This window comes from Balaenoptera acutorostrata, chromosome 11, assembly GCF_949987535.1.
Source record: "Balaenoptera acutorostrata chromosome 11, mBalAcu1.1, whole genome shotgun sequence".
NCBI classification, from domain to species: Eukaryota; Metazoa; Chordata; class Mammalia; order Artiodactyla; family Balaenopteridae; genus Balaenoptera; species Balaenoptera acutorostrata.
This window is the reverse complement of record NC_080074.1, coordinates 86,113,315-86,134,570: the sequence shown is the minus strand read 5'-3', so window position 1 is coordinate 86,134,570 and position 21,256 is coordinate 86,113,315. Positions and strand designations below refer to the sequence as shown.

General features: G+C 36.3%; 1 protein-coding gene across 7 annotated transcripts in view; it reads right to left on the bottom strand.

The window, feature by feature from the left end:
* DNAI7 (dynein axonemal intermediate chain 7) overlaps window positions 1-21,256 on the bottom strand; it is an 84,791-nt gene that overhangs the window by 46,688 nt on the left and 16,847 nt on the right. For 5 of the 7 annotated variants that reach the window (XM_057556492.1, XM_057556495.1, XM_007194848.3 and 2 more), the window contains 7 exons: window positions 20,874-20,958; window positions 18,452-18,543; window positions 16,121-16,222; window positions 15,137-15,274; window positions 10,420-10,566; window positions 6,831-6,934; window positions 4,843-5,152 (listed from right to left, as the gene is read on the bottom strand). In XM_057556492.1, coding sequence (XP_057412475.1) covers window positions 4,843-5,152; window positions 6,831-6,934; window positions 10,420-10,566; window positions 15,137-15,274; window positions 16,121-16,222; window positions 18,452-18,543; window positions 20,874-20,958 — 978 coding nt within the window. Of the gene's footprint in view, window positions 1-4,842; window positions 5,153-6,830; window positions 6,935-10,419; window positions 10,567-11,953; window positions 12,006-15,136; window positions 15,275-16,120; window positions 16,223-18,451; window positions 18,544-20,836; window positions 21,044-21,256 lie in introns of those variants that run through there. The other 2 variants (XM_057556494.1, XM_057556497.1) reach the window with 2 other exon arrangements.

Sequence of the window (21,256 nt, the reverse complement as noted above, 5' to 3'; positions counted from 1 at the left end):
GGTCCTTTTCTTCTCTTGTGTTTCCCACTTACAGAAGTTCCTTTAGCATTTGTTGTAGAGCTGGTTTGGTGGTGCTGAATTCTCTTAGCTTTTGCTTGTCTGTAAAGCTTTTGATTTCTCTATTGAATCTGAATGAGATCCTTGCCGGGTAGAGTAATCTTGGTTGTAGGTTCTTCCCTTTCATCACTTTAAGTATATCATGCCACTCCCTTCTGGCTTGTAGAGTTTCTGCTGAGAAATCAGCTGTTAACCTTAAGGGGATCCCCTTGTGTGTTATTTCTTGTTTTGCCCTTGCTGCTTTTAATATTTGTTCTTTGTATTTAATTTTTGATAGTTTGATTAATATGTGTCTTGGCGTGTTTCTCCTTGGGTTTATCCTGTATGGGACTCTCTGCGCTTCCTGGACTTGGGTGGCTATTTCCTTTCCCGTGTTAGGGAAGTTTTAGACTAAAATCTCTTCAAATACTTTCTTGGGTCCTTTCTCTCTCTATTCTCCTTCTGGGACCCCTATAATGTGAATGTTGTGTTTAATGTTGTCCCAGAGGTCCCTTAGGCAGTCTTCATTTCTTTTCATTCTTTTTTCTTTATTTTGTTCCGCAGCAGTGAATTCCACCATTCTGTCTTCCAGGTTACCTATCCGTTCTTCTGCCTCAGTTATTCTGCTATTGATTCCTTCTAGTGTAGTTTTCATTTCAGTTATTGTATTGTTCATCTCCGTTTGTTTCTTCTTTAATTCTTCTAGGTCTTTGTTAAACATTTCTTGCATCTTCTCGATCTTTGCCTCCATTCTTTTTCCGAGGTCCTGGATCATCTTCACTATCATTATTCTGAATTCTTTTCCTGGAAGGTTGCCTATCTCCACTTCATTTAGTTGTTTTTCTGGGGTTTTATCTTGTTCCTTCATCTGGTACATAGCCCTCTGCCTTTTCATCTTGTCTATCTTTCTGTGAATGTGGTTTTTGTTCCACAGGCTGCAGGGCTGTAGTTCTTATTGCTTCTCAAGGGCAACCTTTTTATAATAAAGGACAGGGACTTCCCTGCCAGTCCAGTGGTTGGGAATTCACGATTCCACTGCAGGGGGTGTGGGTTCAATCCCTGGTCAGGGAACTAGGGTCCCCCATGCTGTGTGGTGCGGCCTTTTACCTCAGCGGCATCACCTCCCAGCAGGTCCTGAGGAGACCAGGCTCCTGTCAGAGAGAAATGGACCCCACGATGTCCCAAAGCTGAAGCCCCAGCGGGTCCTGAGGAGACGGGGCTCCCGTCAGCTCCACCTGGAGCCAAGTCCGCAGCTATGAGTTTTTTATATTAGGATACTAACCATTTGTTTTATATGCTTAAATATTTTTCCCAGTCCATTGTCTTTCAAGTTTGTTTACAATGAGGTTTATTTGGCTATACAAATGTTTGAATTCATAATCTCCTTTTCTTGTACAGTTTTGGTTTTGATGCACTAATAAGTAAGAAGGACCTCCTTAGTAAATATGATAAAATAACTTTCCTACATTGTCTTCAAATACTTTTATTATTTTATGAGTTTTTGATTAGTTTTTTTAATATTTAAAAAAATATAAAATCTGTTTTTGTTTTTAGTCTGTAGAGGGAAGTATGAATGGAAATTTATTTTATTTCATATCTTAGCTAGCGGTCCTAGTGCCAATCATTATATTAAACTCATCCTTTCCTTTGTGTTCTGGAACTTCTTTTACATAGATATTGGATCTCCTACTTCTTTCCACCATTTATTTTACTTTTTTTCCCCATAAGTTCCACCAAATTATCTTTATCCCCTTCTTTTGAGCTGCTGACTCTATAAATCCAACGTTTTTTTTTTTTTTTTTTTTTTTTTGCCACTCCGCTTGCGTGATCTTAGCTCCCCAACCAGGGATGGAACCCATGGCCCCTGCAATGGGAGCACAGAGTCCTAACCACTGGACTGCCAGGGAAGTCCCTCCACTGATTTTTGCTCCCTGAAGCCTACTCACATTTACAAAACGTGCTCTGTTCAAAATTAGTGACAAGTGGAGGCCCAGCTGACAATTGTTTCCATCAGCTCTCTTTCCTATCCTCCCCAGCTTAGCAGGGCAAGTGGTTCTGAGGTGGGGGATTGATTCTTCACTCTCTGCAGTTTACTGCCACTGCCTCCCCCCTGCCCCAACAATCCTTTCAGCACAGGAGATGGCTTTTCCCACCTGCCTCAGTACACTTAGGCAGTACTATGGGATTCTTCTGCTTCTGTGGAAATCATCCCTACTTCGGCATTACTCACGTTAACTTTTCAGAATGCCGTGGGGGTTTTGGAAGGATGGGAGAGCACACATCCATAAGCATAAGCATCTACACACATGCTTGTTTGGTGTGATGAGAGGACTGGGTCCTGGAAATAGGGGTGCTAACTAAATTAAGTTTAGTCTCATCTGCTAGGCAATTTTCTCTTTTTCAATCCCCTGATAACAAAGTTCTGCCAGTCAGGTTCCTCCATGTACCATTCACACAATTCTCAGTCAAGCTTCCCAGGCTGTGGTGAAGTTTCATAGGGTAAAACTATTTCTGCTATATTACTAATTGTCTGATCTTTACTCTGGGTTTCCTAGGCTACTTATTTGAGAAGAGCTTCAGTATTCCATAAAATATGCATTACCATTCAGTAGAATGCTTTTCCTTGACGTACTTTTGTGGCATTATCAACATTAGCATTGGTATACCTGTAGTCATCATTATAAATTGAAATGGTTCAATAAAACATTAAAGAATAATAGAAAAAAAACATATAGTCAAACACGTTGGAAAGGGCCATTTAACTGAGGAAAGCTTAGCTTGGTAACTTCTTTGAGCTCACCAGCTGAGAGTAAAGGAAATGACTTCTTACTCTAATAGATGACGGACCTGGAGAAAAATATATAACTGCACTGTTTGATATTATAGTGATTTCATATGCTGATATATTTAATATAAAACTATTTTTTGGTAGTTTTATACACAGAACTATAATGAGTCATTACTGCATAAGGCTGCTTTAACTGAGACATACATGCATAAGGAAGAATTGCTTTAGCCATCTAAATTCAAGTAATATTTCAAATTATATGTTTTCTAATTACTGTTTCATAACTTTTAAATTAGTAATGGCAAATTCTTAGGTAAACTGTTGATGGGTTTTTCATAAAATATGATCAAGGAACTTGAGGAGCAGAAGTTATTCAATATTTTTATCAGATCAAGACCAAACATTTCTGGATACTCTTTTCATACAACAATTTTGATAGTTTTTAATTTGTTCTTTGTTTTCATGAATTTTCAGTCAAAAATCCTGCCAAATTTTATTGTAAGTTTATGGGTCTTCATTTTATTTTCTACTGCACGTTTAAATAATGTAACATCCAGCACCCATTTACTCATTCTTTATTTTCCCCCCCTTAGAAATCAGTGTGTCACTTCCACTCACATCTTACTAGCTAAAGCAAGTCACACGGTCACCCCTAATTTCAAGGGGGCGAGCAGTGTAAGTCTTTCCTTCCTGTCCAGGAAAGGGAAGAAAACTGGAAATACTGTTGAACTCTATTAATGCTACCATGCTACCTGAGAGGGAAAATGAATTTTTTCATTATAAAAGCTACCAGATTGCTCAAAAAACATTCCTTTAAAAGTGACAAATTTTTTAAGAAGAACCAATCACTTATTTCCCACTTCTGTGAAATATCAGCTATATACAGGTTTCTGGGCTCTCCTCCCCTTATGCCTTTTTAATTTTTTCATCATTGTAATCACACGCTAAATACTGTTCTTTGTACTGACCATCATGTCTTATCCATTTTTTATATTGCTGCAGAATCATTATAATTTTTGATTCTGGTGGAATCAAATGGAATTTTTCAATTAAATATGTTCTTAGAATATCTAATAATCCTTATTCTGATTTCAAATTTGTACTCAATTTAATTCTTAACCCTCACCTGTGTTTAAAGAAAACAAACCAATAAACCAATACACTTCATATCTTAAGTACCTGTAGGAAAACCTGGTCCTTCCTAAAATGCAAATTGTCCATGGCCAAACAAAAAGCTGCTCAGTTCTGAGAAAGTATTAATAAATTCTAAAGAGACAATTTATTCTACCTTAATAAGTAAGTAGCTTGAAAATCCTGGAAATAGAAAGAAAAAAAGAACAGAAACCAACTAACAGAATATGATTATTAAATTGCTCAACTAACATATTATTATATCTAAAGATGTCAAATTTTAAGAGAGTACAACAGTTTAAAAAATATCAGTTTTTACTTCATATAATTCTTTCTTACAAAACCAAAAGCTGAGGAAGTAAGAGTAATGTAAGATAATCCTTCAGTTCGTGAAAGTAGTTATCACAAGTTCCCTTAAGTGAGTTTGAAATATAATAAATACGCACAAATTAAATTGCTTCAAAGCTTTTTGGGAGTGAACCTAAAATAAAAATTAGCAATTCCTGTCCTCAACTTTAGGATATAGAAGCAACAGGCTCAACTATGAATAGTGACTATGAATAGAAGGCAAGAAAAAAACACAAACACACAAAAGTGAGCCATTGGCAAGAAAGTAGCTTTCAGTTTCTAGTTGTTTAGGAAAAAATCTTGAGAATGCATCAAGGGAATCTATAACACCTGTTGCATGAAGAAAAAATATACATTTAAAATGTCTCAGGGAATTCCCTGGCAGTCCAGTGGTTAGGACTCCACGCTTCCACTGCAGAGGGCACAGGTTTGATCTCTGGTTGGGGAACTAAGATCCCACATGCTGCACAGCACAGCCAAAAAAATTAAAATAAAAAAAATGCAATTAAATTCTTATTTAAAAAAAATAAGTGTCTTACCGTTTGTCCTTCAATACCACCTTGTTCGTCAACTTTTGTTTCTTCCTCATGAACTACGTTAGACTCATTTTCTTGTTCATTATACTCTTCTTGGAGATCTTTGCTGACTGCTGCTTCTACACTCTTAACTTCATCTTTGCCAAAGTAAGTTACCGTGGACGTGTGTTCTTGTGGTGCTGTTGGAACAGGGCCTAATGGCGTGACATGATCATAGTGAGTATGCAGGAGTCGTAGAGCAATGTCAGATGTTGCTAATATCCTTGGAATTTCAAATCCAATTTGTGTCTCAGAGAATCTGATACTTCTGTACCTGTTAATTAATTTAACAAAAAGGATGAGGCTCTAGAAAATTCTATGTCTGTTGTAAATTTATACCTAAGCAGTATTTCTCTCCACTTTAATTTCACCACAGTTTTGAGTCCTGACCCATACTTGCTTTCTTTGCAGCATTTGGATCCAGTTGCTGATGTTACCTTCTCAAAACTCTCTCTTGGGATCCATGACTCCATACTCTTCTCCTCCATCTCTGGCAGCTCCTTCTCTGTTTCCTTTGTATGGTCTCCTTCCTAAGCATCCCTTAAACATTGATGTTACTTGACTCTCCATCCCGAGCCCTTCTTTCTTCTCCCTCTACATACTCTCTCTGGATATTATTATTTCTATGGCTTCAATTATTATGTATATTATCAGGAGTATTTAACATGAGTTCTATGTTTCCTAGGGGAAGAAGCATCCCTGAATGAACTTTAAAAGGTCCCAAAATGCCCTTACATATGTGTGAGCATATGTAATAAAGTTCATAAGAGTCTATGACTCCCCAAAAGTTAAGAACTATCAATCTGTATGACTCTGCAAAATATGTCTCCAACTCAGATTTCTCTCAATGCTTTCAGACAGTTGCACTTTGATGTGTCACAGGTACTTCAAACTCAACAAGTCTGACACTGAGCTCATCATACTGACCACCCCCTGCTCTCTCACCATCACCATCAAAGTAAAACAAAACTTGTTCTGCTTCCACTATTCCTTATCTTAGTAAAAGATACCATCTAATTCTCTTCTTAAGCCTGGGTAGTTAATACAGGGATATTCATTTTACTTTTCTTCTTTTAAAATTATAGATTAATTTCCTTCATCCTTCTGGATATAACATATTTTACAATGAAAAAGGTTATATTAATATATTGACTCTGATTTAAACCACAGAGTATTTTGTAGCAAATGTAACTTGGAAAATACTTTGTTCCTCACTTTTACTAAATACCAGAAATAAAGTCCAATACTTTCCACTGTCACAGGACTAGTCTTTTCAGAGTTGGGACCAGAACCTAGGCCTCCTAACTTTTATTCAGATCATTTTTTCCTAAAACTTGCTGTCATACTAACTCAATTATTTTGAAATGTTTGAGATAAAGCAGCAACCAAATGATCGTGAATTTATCATTATCTCTATCATTCCTCAGAATGATATTACTTTGTTGAAAATAATCGGGGAAACATCACTTAAATTATCTAAAAAATAATAAATATGAAAAGTATTCTTTTTTGAAAGTATTATTTTTAACAGTTCACAAAAGATAAATTTTTAAAAAGTTTCAGATTGCCATGTAGAAAGCACCTACCACTTCTACTTTTTGGTGGGGAGGGAGGTTAAGTGGGTGAAAAGAAGAGGAGGACCCTGATATTTAGTCAGTGTATATTTGTGCTAGACACCATGCTATGTATGACCTTTACATGTGTTAACATTTAATCCTCAGCCCAATCCTATTAAGTTAAGTGATATAATCATCATTTTACTGTTGATATACTGAGGCATAACAAGGCTAAGTAACTTGCCTAAGATAAATGGCAGGTCTCTGAGTCAAACCCCAGTTGGCTGACTTTTTAACATGGGTTTTTATAAGTATGCCATGCTGCAATGCAACAGGCATCTGCCTGGTCATGTGACTATAATGTCTTCAGACCTACAGTATCACCCATGGGAATACCTTGGATTTTTCTTGAGGTTTGCCCATACATATAGAGTAACATTTTCATCTCGAATGACTTTTTCCATGTTTCCACTGTCCAGATCTGCTAAAGTACTAGCTTGCTGTAAGAGAAGAAGAAAACATTATTAAGATTAGAGGTCTCATAAATTATGCAATTTAGATAAGTTATTTCATCACTTAGGTGTTGGATTCCCTTCAATATTAAAAGAGTTATTTGGGGACTTCCCTGGTGGTGCAGTGGTTAAGAATCCACCTGCCAATGCAGGGGACACGGGTTCGATCCCTGTTCTGAGAAGATTCCACATGTTGAGGAGCAACTAAGCCTGTGCGCCACAACTACTGAGCCTGCATTCTAGAGCTCGCGAGCCACAACTACTGAAGCCCATGCGCCTAGAGCCGGTGTTCCTCAACAAGAGAAGCCACCGCCATGAGAAGCCCGCACACCGCAACAAAGAGTAGCCCCCGCTTGCCGCAACTAGAGAAAGTCCACGCAGAGCAGCAAAGACCCAACGCAGCCAAAAAATAAATAATAATAAAAAAAGAAACCTTGAAAAAAAATAAAAATAAAAGAGTAATTTGGGTAAAAATAAGGTTCAATCAAAATAACAAAGAATTGTTTTAAAAAATTCTCTAAACGATAAAAACATATTTACTCAATTAAATATGCTCCCCATTTTCTACTCAGTTTCTCTTACGGTGTCTGAGGATTGAAGTTGCTCCTGTATTCCCAGGTAGCACTTGTGGATTACTCTCAGGTTACCCTTTTCAATTTTAACATTATTGTGACTTTTCATTTTAACTATATACATGCTTCTTTATCCTTACCTTATTAAAATGTAGATTATACTACTGCAAAAGGTAGCCTATTTCTGAACATGCCAAGTTTAGAAAACAAAATATCCAGATGAGTCATGTGTTTTACTAGTCCAATACTTGATAATCAACATTAAACACACAATTTAAGGATGTTCTTAAGAATTCTTTTATAAAGACTAACATAGCTTGATGCCTATTGCTTAAGATATTAGTTTTTCAAAGGGCTTAAATAAGTCAATATGTATTTGGTTCCTATAATGTACAAATTTAAATGTACTGGGAGTTGAATTTATTGCTTTTTTTTTTTTTAAGTGATTGTTCTGGGAATTCCCTGGTGGTCCAGTGGTTAGGACTCTATACTTCCATTTCACGGGGCACAGGTTCGATCTCTGGTGGGGGAACTAAGATTCTGCAAGCTGTGCCAGTGTGGCCAAAGAAGAAAAAAAAAGAAAAGAAAAAAAAAAGAAATAAAAGTGATTGTTCTCCCACACTTTTTTTTCCTGTGACATTAACTTTTTGAAGTGTCCAGGATAGTTGCCTTGTAGAACTGTTCCACATTGTGAATTTATCTAGCTGTTTCCTCATGGTTTAACTTGCTCCTCTGTTCCCTTTATTTTTTGTACACTGGAAGTTAGGTCTAGGTAGGTTTAATCAGATTAGATGAACAATTTTCGGCAAGAAGGCACAATAGGTAATGTTGTGTTCCTCACATTGCATCCTATCAGGAGGCATATGATGTCCTACTGTTAACAATGTGGACTTGATCACTTAGTTAACGTGGTGACTACCCCTATCTCCCCTTGCAAAGTACATTTATCCTAGTCAATAAGTAATCTGTGGTCTAATACTTTGGCACTATGAGAATAATGTGTTCCCAAACTTTTCGCCTACTTATTGAGGTAGCCATTGATGATCCTCATCAATTATTACATTGGGGATTGAAAAATGGTTATTATCTTACTGATCATTCCTTCCACATTCATCAGGTGGTATTCTTCTGTAAAGAACTGTTCTCTCTACCCGCCACTCCACTTTCTCCTTTCCATTTTGGAATGTCACTATAGACTCATGAATTTTTATTTTATTCAAGGTTCTATAATCCAGAGGTCCCCAACCTTGTTGGCACCAGGGACTGGTTTCGTGGAAGACAATTTCTCCACGTACTGAGGTGGTGGGGGGGAACGGTTCAGGCGGTAATGTGAGCGATGGGAAGCAATGGGTAGCGGCAGATGAAGCTTCCCTCGCTCACGCACCACTTACCTCCTGCTGTGCGGCCCCGTTCCTAACAGGCCATGGACCAGTACCGGTCCTCGACCTGGGGGTTGGGGACGCCTGCTATAATCAATTATAGTCATTATTCTTTCTGATATTCAAATTATCCCCAACTTGACCAGTGGGAGCTTCTTTTAGTCCTGTCTCTTTGGCTACGACTCCATTAGTCTTTGAGTATTTACTTGTTTTCTAGCACAAGATAACTCAAACTCATCTTTCAATAACAACCTTATCTTTCACTTTCCCTGCCCCAAACTCGAATCAGCCATTTACCACAATTATACCTGGTTCCTTTTTATGGAATAAAAAGAAATCTGGTTCATACTGATACTTCCATTACAAATTTAACATTACGGTATTTTTTTCTAATCTTCTTTTCTTCTATATATCTTTTTTCTCTTAGAATAAAAATCTTGATTACTAATAATTATAATACATTTCCTTACTGGCTTTTTCTTACAATATAGATAAAATAGCTGCAAAATTATAATATGAATATTACTGCCAAGAATAAACTTAACAATAACAATAAGCCTTCTTTACAGTTTTTTTTTTTTAATTAATTTATTTATTTTTGGCTGTGTTGGGTCTTCATTTCTGTGCAAGGGCCTTCTCTAGTTGTGGCAAGTGGGGGCCACTCTTCATCGCGGTGCGCGGGCCTCTCACTGTCGCGGCCTCTCTTGTTGCGGAGCTCAGGCTCCAGACACGCAGGCTCAGTAATTGTGGCTCATGGGCTTAGTTGCTCCGCGGCATGTGGGATCTTCCCAGACCAGGGCTTGAACCCATGTCCTCTGCATTAGCAGGCAGACTCTCAACCACTGCGCCACCAGGGAAGCCCTACAGTTCTTTTTATAATTAGAACATATTCTACCAAGCCTATAAAGGTGATTGTGTTCTAGACCAAAAGAAACCAAGAGAGAAAACAGCCAAAAGCAAGGTGTGACCTTACATTGTTTTCTGATTTAAAAAACAAAACAAAACAAAAACAGCTATAGAAGATATTTATGGAATATTAGGGAAAATTTAAATATGGACTGGATATTGGAATACATTATGGAATTATTATTAATTTTCTTAGGTATAACAGTGGCTCTATAATTATTTGAATATTATCATTAGTACTAAGACATTTGGGAAAAATAGAGTGACTACCAGTAATTGTAATCTTGTGTCAACTGATTTCTCTAGAGTGTATAGCTAACATACAAGGTTTTGTGAATTTATTTTCATAATGGTCCTGATAAACTTTAGCAAGTATAAGAAAAAAAAAATCTAGACTTTAGCTACACTGATAATGTTTCATTTCTTTAAAAATAAAATATTCACAGTTGTTAAATCTGGATAAATACATGTGCCTTAAGTTGTTCTACTGACTTTTCCATAAGCTTTTAAATCTTCAAAAAAAATAAAGGACCCTGGACTTTAAAAATTATATAATATAAAATCTTAACTCTTACAAAAGTCAATAATAACATATAAAGCAAAATATCACACTTACTCTGAGAAGTATTTCTGTGGCTATGTTAAACTTAAGATGAAGGAGCTCCTGCAGTTCTAGAATTGATCCTTGGTACTGTATTATATTTTTCTCTTGCAAATCATATGATGGAGTTTCCAATAAAATTAACTTCAATTTCTCAATTAACTATAAGTAAAAGTAAAAATATAAAGTAAAAATTTACGATTAAAGTAATCTGACACACAAAGAAAAAGTGAAATGGGGGACGTTTTATCACTTTTGAATTGAGGAACACATCACCAGTAAAACATATAAAAATACTTTTCTGTATTTATTCTATTATTTAAGATCCTGGAAAAATAAAATATTTCCTCCAAAAGCTCCACTATAAGAATTCTATACTATGTGTAACAGAGCTGTCATTAGCGAGCTGATAGAGGAGGCACAGCTTGTCACTACTTAAGACTGTGGAACAATAGAAACAATAACAAAATGATGAGGAGGAGGAGAGTGAGGAGAAAGAGGAAGAGGAGGAGGAGGAGAATTACTAACATTTACTGAATGGTTACTATTTGCCAGGAACTGTTCTAAATGCTTTATATGTTTTAATCCATTTCATCCCATCATAACTCTATAAGGTAGGTACTGTTTATTGTGCCTATATTATAGATGAGGAAACTGAGGCAACCTGGTTCCACCAGTAAGGAGCTTGGAAGACACCACTCAATCCTAACAAGTGAAAAGCTGAACAGACTGAATAACCAACTACTATTCTTTGTTCCATAAAAGAGGGGAGGACACAGAGCAAATCCCTGTCCCCAAGATTGGAGAGACCTACAGGTGAATACAGGGAGTCAGTTTATCAGAGCAGAATGTCAGGAGCAGAAACCACTGCAGGAACCAGTGCCAGGTCTGTAAACCTGAACTGTAAACAATGAATTGCTGGGAACTCAGGGTGGAAAACTCTGAGAGTTAAAAACTCCCAGAGGGGGGCTTCCCTGGTGGTGCAGTGGTTAAGAATCCGCCTGCCAATGCAAAGGACATGGGTTCGAGCCCTGGTCCGGGAAGATCCCACATGCCACAGAGCAGCTAAGCCCATGCACCACAACTACTGAGCCCATGTGCCACAACTACTGAGACCGCATGCCACAACTGCTGAAGCCCGTGTGTCTAGAGTCCATGCTCTGCAACAAGAGAAGCCACCGCAATGAGAAGCCTGCGCTCCACGACGAAGAGTAGCCCCTGCTCAGTGCAACTAGAGAAAGTCCATGTGCAGCAACAAAGACCCAATGCAGCCAAAAATAAAAATAAATTAAAAAAAAAAAACCTCCCGGAGGATGAAGTCTTGGGAGCGTGAGAGCCCATAGTATTGTGAGACTTACCTGCAGGAGCTCAACCAGGTCCCCACGATAAATATGGGGGAAAGAAATTCCCTCCTGCTTCTGGCAGGAGGAGGGGGAAAGGAAGCATTTTGAAATACGCCTGAGCACTCTGTTCTTAACAAGGCTTGATCTCAGGGGAAATTAATTAACTGGAGCCTAACCTGCTGGAATTTTATCAGAGCCGAACTCACCTGGGGGAAAGGAAATACCCAACTCCAGCTGGCTCTAGCCATTCCCTCTCACCTAAGAGGGGATAAGAAAAAGTAAAAACGCTTGTGAAGTTCACCGTCCAGAGGCATAAGCTTACTTAAAGACTGAGACCTAATCACAAGACTATAGAAGTCTTCCCCTCCCCCAACCTACCTCACCACCACATTATTAAAGGCTTATTTACAGCAGTTCTTTTTACCCAGTACATCATGTCTGGCTATCAAGAAAAAATTAAAAGTTATATCAAAAGGTAAAAACCACAATTTGAAGAGACAGAGCAAACATCAGAACCAGACATGGCAGGATATTATAATGATCAAACCAGGAATTTAAAACACCTGTTTTTAATATGCTAGGGGCTCTCATGGATAAAGTATTCAGCATGCAAGAATAGATGGGCGATGTAAAGCAGAGAGATGGAAATCCTAAGAAAGAACCAAAAAGAAATGCTAGAGGTCGTAAACACTGCAACAGAAATGAAGAATGTCTTTGAAAGACTTACTCCTTAACTGGACACAGCTGAGGAAGGAATCTCTGAGCAAGAGGATTTATCAATAGAATCCTCAAAAGACCAAAAAGCAAAGAGAACAAGGACTTAAAAAAACAGAACAGAATATCCAAGGACCTTGGGACAGCTACAAAAAAAAGGAAGCATACACATAATGGAAATACCAGAAGGAAAAGAAAGAGAAAGGAACAGAAGAAATATTTGAAATAATAATGACTGAGAATTTCCCCCAAACTAATGTCAGACACCAAACCACAGATCCAGGAAGCTCAGAGAACACCAAGCAAGATAAATGCCAAAAAAAAAAAACCTATTTAAGCATACCATTTTCAAAATACAGAAAATCAGAGACAAAGAAAAACTCCTGACAGCAGCCAAAGGGAAAAAAACACCTTACCTTTAGAGGAACAAAGTTAAGAATTATATCCAACTTCTCAGAAATCACACAAGCAGGAAGAAAGTGGAGAGATATTTAGAGTGTTGGGAGAAATTAAGGTACAGCATGATCAAGGAACAACTAATAAATAGCAAAGTTTAATTTTGAACACTGACATAGATAACATACAGAAAATTTCTAAATTAAGAGAGATAGCTGGGTAATATGGGCTCAAGCCAGAAAGCTGGGCTTCCATCCTTGCCACCTCTTACCAGTGGTGTGATCTGGGGCAAGTTATTTAACATCTCTGTGCCTCGCCTTCTTTGTTTGTAAAATGGGGATAACGGTGCATACCTCACTGGGTTACTGGGGGAATTCAGCAACAACATGAATAAACTGAACCAGGCTGAGAAAGCCTGGCATAGTAAATATTATATAAGAGTTTGTCAAATAAATAAATTTGATAATTTGGAACTTGGTGTTTACCATGCGATCACTGCTATCCAATTCTTTCTGTTAGTCTTGTGGCTTCCTGCTTTAGTTTCCTATTATTATTGATTACTCTCCTCATCTAGCTCCTGTTTTGTTTCACTTATCCTTTTCTCATCTTCCCTACTATTCATTACTTCTGCTTCTGTATCCCACATTCATAACAGGAAGGTGTCACATCCAGCTCATCACTGGTGAACTTTAGTACTACTTCCTGCTGCCTTCCTGCTAATCAAAGAGCAGCAGATTCCTGGACCAGCATCACGCTATGGCAGCTTCCCTGGGAGAGAGAATATGCAATGGCAAGAATACTGTATGATGAATCCATTAGCATCCAAACACTTCATGGGAGGCTCTTTGGAGTCTTTGGAAAGTCAGAGTAATGCCCATCTAAGGTCTCATAGGGGACCGTAAGCAAGTCACAACCCGTTTCTTCATATGTAAAATGAATCTCATAAGCTTGTTTTCCAGATTAAATTAGGCGAGCATGTTATGACCGTAACAGTCTGGAGTTATTCCATTTTATAGCAACATGGAGAAGTAAACCACAGTGACAAGAAGCACAACATGGCAGAAATGGAAACAAAAAGCATTAGAGGATAAAAGGACCAAGAGGAGTGAATTCCTTCTAGTTTCTAATATTATGTAGGTGTACCTAAGTGTGGATTCCTTTCTTTGTATCCTAACTTGGGATTTGTTGGGTTTCTGAGGATTCTGGAAAATCGTCAGCCACTATCTCTTTGAATATTGTCTCTCCCTCATTCTTCTATGTCTCTCTGTCTCCTTCTGGTACTCCTTATCAATATACATTTAGTCCTTTTTGCTCCATCATACATGTCTGTTAACTACTCTTTGATATTTTTCATCTCTTTATCTCTCTGTGCTGTATTCTGATAAATTCTTCAGTCTAACTCCTGACTCACTCATTATTAAGAATTCTCAGTAGAGACATTTTTGTTTTCCCTTCATTAAGCTAAACGTTGAGCCAATCAAGCTCTTAACATCTCCCTTTGCAAAGTAGGTTTTCCCCTATTTATCCACATTACCATTTTGAGGTTCCCAGCCATAAAAGTGTCTCTGATCCAACTTGCTACCTTCCTTGTACCCTAGGCTTTGCCTCCTGATTGCCCTTTAAACCAGTGCTAAGCCACCAGGGATTAACAAATAGACACTCTCTGGGAGGCCACTGACTTTGAGACTTGCCCACTTTTCTGAATTGTTTTATGGCCTCCAAGATTCTCCTTTGCCTTCTTTTGAGCTAGGCAATGGATTTAAATGTCGTTAAATTTTTTTTCCTAGCATTTTTAAGTGCATTGGTAATGTGGTAGCTCCTCAGGTTAGCCTATCCATCCTATTTGCAGAAACAGAAGGTAGGATATTCTTATTCATCTTTGTACTTCCAGTGCTTAAAAGAGGTGCCTGGCTCATAGTTAACATTAAAAAAAACGTGTAGTGAATCACTGAATGGTGCACAATTCTGGCTGAGGATAAAACCATACATTTTTGCACTCGAGCTATCTACATAAATGGATGCAACTTGATTTTTTCTTGAATTAGATATACATACAGTTACTGTTTCAAATTTATGTTAGGCTGATCTTACCTAAGGTGGCAAGAGGTTTTTAGGAGTGCCAAAAATAAAAAAGATGAGCAAATATGTTTCTCCACAGCCAAGGAAGTAGTAGTGTTATTAACTGAAAAATACTTTAATTTATTTCTATTTTTAGAGTCAATATCAGACAATTGTAATTTACATAATTTAAAATTACAGAATAATACTTAAATACTTACATTTAGCACTAGTTTACTCTTCGCAGTCACTGCCTCAAAAGTCTCATTGGTTTCCTCTTTCCACAAGCTAATAAAAGTATTAATTTCTTGGGATATTGAAGGATCAGGACTCCCATCACATTGAATGTAGTGTTTCCACTGTGGAATAAAAATGTTTGAAGGTTCACACTGATGAAAATTTAACCAAAGATTAAATTACTTCTTTTTTGAAGCTTATAACCTTGTTTTCCATATTAGGCAAAAAACATATTATGACTTTAGTTACTTGAGATATCTCTAAAATAACCAAATTCCTCTTCATCAAAATAATTTAAAAGCCTCAATATTTCAAATAAATAGAAGTTCTATTTATTGTCATACTTTTATTTTTAAAAAAGTATTTACGAGTTGGTTTTGTTTTGCTTTCCTCTCTAAACATATAGCTCCTGTATGTACAAAAGCCAACACTTGAGCTAATTTCTACTTCTCAAATGACTACTAATTGTTAACTGCCACTGTCATTTTAGAATTAGTCCTTCCATTCATTTTGTAGTCTATGCAAATTCTACATTTGTAATCATATTGTACTTACAATTTTTTTGCTTTAAATTATACTATAATCTTTTGCCATATTATTACAGTTTTTCCTTTTTATCCTGATAATCATCTACATTGTTTCCAAAGTTACACTGTTTTGAGCAACACTAGATTGCCTTAGGCTCAAACTTTTTATATTTTAATTTAGGATAATTTCCTCAGTGTAGATTGTCCCAAATTAAATCAGAGTAAAAGGATATAAAAATTTCAAGGATCTTATTACTGACAAATAGATTTCTACAGAGCTATATCAATTTACTTTGCTACAAGCAATGTGAGAGAGATTTGTCAGATTAGAGATTTTTTTTATAGACAAATTTAAAGTTTCTTGTTATTTAAACAGATATTGGATTATAACTCCCTCTTGTGGTACAAAAGTATTAGCTAAATAAATAAAATCAGTCTTACCTGAGAAAGCAATCTACTATCTCGTTTCAATTTCTCTGCTTCAGGAAAACATGCCTCTAATAAATAAAGTTCTTCAAGCTCTTCATTTCTTCTTTCTAGATCCTGTTTCATGGGGATAGATACATTGATCTCTTCTTTAATTTCAGCTTTGTGTTTCATAAGTAGCACCTAAAATTTACTTGACAAGTATTTAATTTCAAGATGAATACTACAATCAGTTTAAATGTAACTGATATTTCCAAAAGTTTTCATCTGAAACAGTGGTGTGCAAAGTGTGATCTGCAGAATCCTGGTGGGTCCCCCATACTTTTTCAGGATCTGTGAGGTCAAATCTATTTTAATAATAATACTAAGACTTTATTCGCTTTTTTTGCAGTGTACACATTTGCAAGATGGTGTAAAACTGCTGGCGGCTTAGCGCAAATCAAGGCATAAGCTATACTAGTGGTCATATTCTTCAGGGGAGAGGGGTGATAGCAGTCAGTTTCACATAAGAATGACCTGATGAAGAAGTGAAATTTATTAATTTTATTAGATGTCAAACCTTAAGTATATGCCTTTTTAATATTCTGTGTGATAAAATGGGAAGTATGCATACAGCACTTCTGCTACATAACAAAGGACAATGTTATCTTCAGAAATAAACATTTATGCAACTATTTGAGTATTCTGTCAGACATTCTGTCAAAAATGAATGAATTGAGCATGTCACTTTCAGGAAACAACTCAAAGTATTTGTTGCCAGTGATAAAATTCAAGCTTTCAAATAAAAACTTGAATTTTAGAAAACCTATATCCACCACCAGGGAGCCTGACAGTTTCCCAATCCTTAAAAACTTTTCTGATTTGACTGGAGATGATACTAATGCATATGATTTTTTTTTTTTTTTTGGATAATGAATGATAAAAATATGTCAACATTTGGAAGCAAATAATTCAGTGAACCAATTTTTTTCCAAGCAATCAGTGCATTATGTTGCAAAATCATGCGTGGAAACAAGATCTACTCAAAGTGTAAGAAGAGATCAAGGTTTTAGTATAATAGAGTATGTAAAGTTCGTTGATTTGGTTTCAGATTCCACATTAAGGTGCTACCACCTATCTAGTTTCAGTATAGTATCAAAGAAGAATATCCACAATTATCTGAAAGGCTGTTACAACATTCCTCCTTTTTCCAACTACATATCTGTGTGATGCCAGATTTTCTTCACATACTTCAGTCAGAACAACATATTGTAACAGATGGAATGATGAAGTAGGTATGAGATCCAGTTGTCTTCTGTTAAGTCAGAGATTAAAGAGATTTAAAAAATATAAACAACGCCACTTATTTCCCTAATTAAAAATATATAGGGACTTCCCTGGCAGTCCAGTGGTTAAGACTTCGCCTTCCAATGCAGGGGGTGTAGGTTCGATCCCTGGTCGGGGAGCTAAGATCCCACATGCCTCTTGGCCAAAACACCAAAACATAAAACAGAAGCAATATTGTAACAGATTCAACAAAGCCTTTAAAAATGGGCCACATAAAAAAAAAATATATATATATATATATATATATATATATATATATATATATATAAGAGTGGTGATGGATGTTAACTAGACTTATTGTGGGATCATTTCACAATATATACGACTATCGAATCATTATTTTGTACACCTAAAACCAATATAATTTTAAATGTCAATTATACTTCAATAAATATATATATACTGTAATTGTTTTTTTAAATGTTAACGTATTTACTTTTTATTCATGTTTATGTTTAACAATGTTTAATCTCTATTAATATAATAGATGTTTTTAAGTTTCTGTTTTAATTTCTAATATAGTAAATATTGATAAACATAAACAAAAACTCCTTGGGGATCTTCACTTTTTAATAGTAATGAGGTTTTGTCCTGAGATTAAAATATCACAGAACTACTGATCCAATAATGAAAAATTCTGGTGAAAAAGAGAAGTGAAATTTTAAAAGGAGAGGTAGAATTTGAACATTTTTTGGTCCCTATTTAATTATCTATACGACAGATTGAGAATAATAACTTAATGGTTACAAGCATGGGCTCTGAAGCAAGACTACTTCTGTCTAAGTCCTGGCTCTGAAATTTATTAGCTGCTTAATCTCTCTATTCCCCAATTTCCTGATTTGTGAAATGTGGGTAATAATTTACCAACCATAACTTTATGGTAGGATCAAATGAATTAAACCAGTTCATATAGGCCTAAATATTACTGGTAGCTATGGGGGAGAATGACGTTAAATGGCCAAACAGATCTGATAGCCACATAGCTTGTCTTCAGTAATAATAGCATTAATGTTTATTTACTTTTGCTTCAAGTTTTCGCAATTTTTCTTTCTCAGTTCGTTGTATTTCAAGTCTTTCCATTTCTTCTTTTTCGTATTTCACACGGGCTTCCTCTAAAGAACAACAACAAAAGAAATCTTTAGTCTGTTTTTAAGCCCTTAAAGTTATTTCAAATATTTAAGATGCAGTAATGGAATATTTGATAGAAGTCACAACCTTTATTGTGTGGTAGAAATAAAACTGCTAGATTTCTTTCAAAAATGTAACATGACTCTCGGACTTCCCTGGTGGCGCAGCGGTTAAGAATCTGCCTGCCAATACAGGGGACACGGGTTCAAGCCCTGGTCCAGGAAGATTCCACATGCCCCGGAGCAACTAAGCCTGTGCGCCACAACTACTGAGCCTGCACTCTAGAGCCCGCAAGGCACAACTACTGAGCCCACGTGCCACAACTACTGAAGCCTGTGTGCCTAGAGCCTGTGCTCTGCAACAAGAGAAGCCACCGCAATGAAAAGCCTGTGCACTGCCACGAAGAGTAGCCCCCACTCTCCGCAACTAGAGAAAGCCTGCGCACAGCAATGAAGACCTAACTCAGCCAAAAATAAATAAATTAAAAAAAAAAAAAAAGTAACATGACTCTCAAAATTTCTGGCTCACAATGATATTTCTCTTCTCCAAAAAGTTTATAGCAATCCAATAATGATTTTAATCAATGAAAAATGACAAATCTATCATGGGTAATTAAGGAGAGGTAAAATCTTCAGAAGATTTCCATAATCTTGTGACATCTACGTCATCAGAAGTAACTATCTTAATCTTCCCTTGCTTTCACTATTAAAAAACAAAATATGAAATATATGTTGAAGAATATGAGTTTAACCCAATATAATAAAACATTCCCCAAGATGTAGATCCTGATACTGTATTATTATGAGTCACCTAAAAAAGATTTATATGATTATACATTAAAAAATCAACATGGAAACTAAGAACAGACATTTAAAACCTGAATCTGAATCAACAGATATTCTTCATGCTAAAAGCTACAACCATCTGAAATATTCAGATTGTTTTTTTAACATCTTTATTGGAGTATAATTGCTTTACAATGTTGTTAGTTTCTGCTGTATAACAAAGTGAATCAGCTATATGCATATGTATATCCCCATACCCCCTCCCTCTTGTGTCTCCCTCCCACCCTCCCTATCCCACCCCTCTAGGTCATGACAAAGCACTGAGCTGATCTCCCTGTGCTATGCAGCTGCTTCCCACTAGCTATCTATTTTACATTTGGTAGTGTATATATGTCAATATTACTCTCTCACTTTGTCCCAGCTTACCCTTCCCCCTCCCCGTGTCCTCAAGTCCATTCTCTGCGTCTGTGTCTTTATTCCTGTCCTGTCGGTTGGTTCATCAGAACCTTTTATTTTTTTTAGATTCCATATATATGTGTTAGCATACGGTATTTGTTTTCTCTTTCTGACTTACTTCACTCTGTATGACAGACTCTAGGTCCATCCACCTCACTACAAATAGCTCAATTTCGTTTCTTTTTATGGCTGAGTAACGTTCCATTGTATATATGTGCCACATCTTCTTTATCCATTCATCTGTCGATGAACACTTAGGTTGCTTCCATGTCCTGGCTACTGTAAATACTGCTGCAGTGAAGATTGTGGTACATGACTCTTTTTGAATTATGGTTTTCTGGGCATATGGTATATGCCCAGTAGTGGGAATGCTGGGTCATATGGTAGTTCTATTTTTATAAACTATTCAGATTTTTAAAGTCACTTTTTATTATTTTAAATGACCAAATTTTCATTAATTTTTACTGGACATTCTTTAACAAATGAAAGTCCTCTTTAAACTTGACAAATAAATATTATTAAACTATAAGAACTTAGGTTGCTCTGTGTATTTCTTGCTAGTGTATATTCCCCATATTTAATTTGAGTTTCAGAATTCTTACTGCACAATCAGTACCAATGCCCTTAATTTAATCAATAAGTATAAACATCTTATACTTAATTTAATTAAGATAGGGTTGCCATATTTAGCAAATAAAAATATAGGATGCTCAGATGAATTTGAATTTCAGATAAACAATGGACTCTTTTTTTGGTTCAAGTATATCCTAAACATTGCATGAGGCAAATTATCCCAAATTATCCACTGTTTATCTGAAATTCAAATTTAACTGGGCATCCTGTATTTTAAATGGCAACTCTCATTCAAGATATATCTGAAAACAATTGGCGTGTACTAACAGAAATTTCTGGGTACCCTTTAAATAGTAAATAGCTATTATAAAACAGATTAGATTCAAAAAATTAAAAATTTTGCAAACTGTTTTTAAAAAGTATTGACTGGATGACAGAAATACAAACCTACTGTTAGTATTACCTGCATATGACAATAGTTATCACTGTGTGTTTTATACCTTCCTCCTTTTGTCGTTTCTCCTCCTCCTCTTGTAGCTGCTTCAACCGGTCAGCTTTGGTGATTCTCTTTTTCTTACTGCCAGACTTAATAAAGGCCACAATTTTTAAAAACGTTATTCACGTGTACTCAAATTACTTAAAAACACATATCCCTCAACTAGCAATTATGAAAAACACTTTTACTTTCATGAATCCAGTCTTCTACTCATTCAAATAAGACTGCCTATTAAGTGCAAAGCCTTGACTCAGTGCCTTGAGGACAAAGTATGGAAACAAGTAGGAAAATTAACGTATAAATTATTCAAAGGCAAGAGTGACAGTGACAAGTATATACAATTTAATTTTCTCATTCTCAGTTTTCTCATCTTTAAAGTGGTGCTAA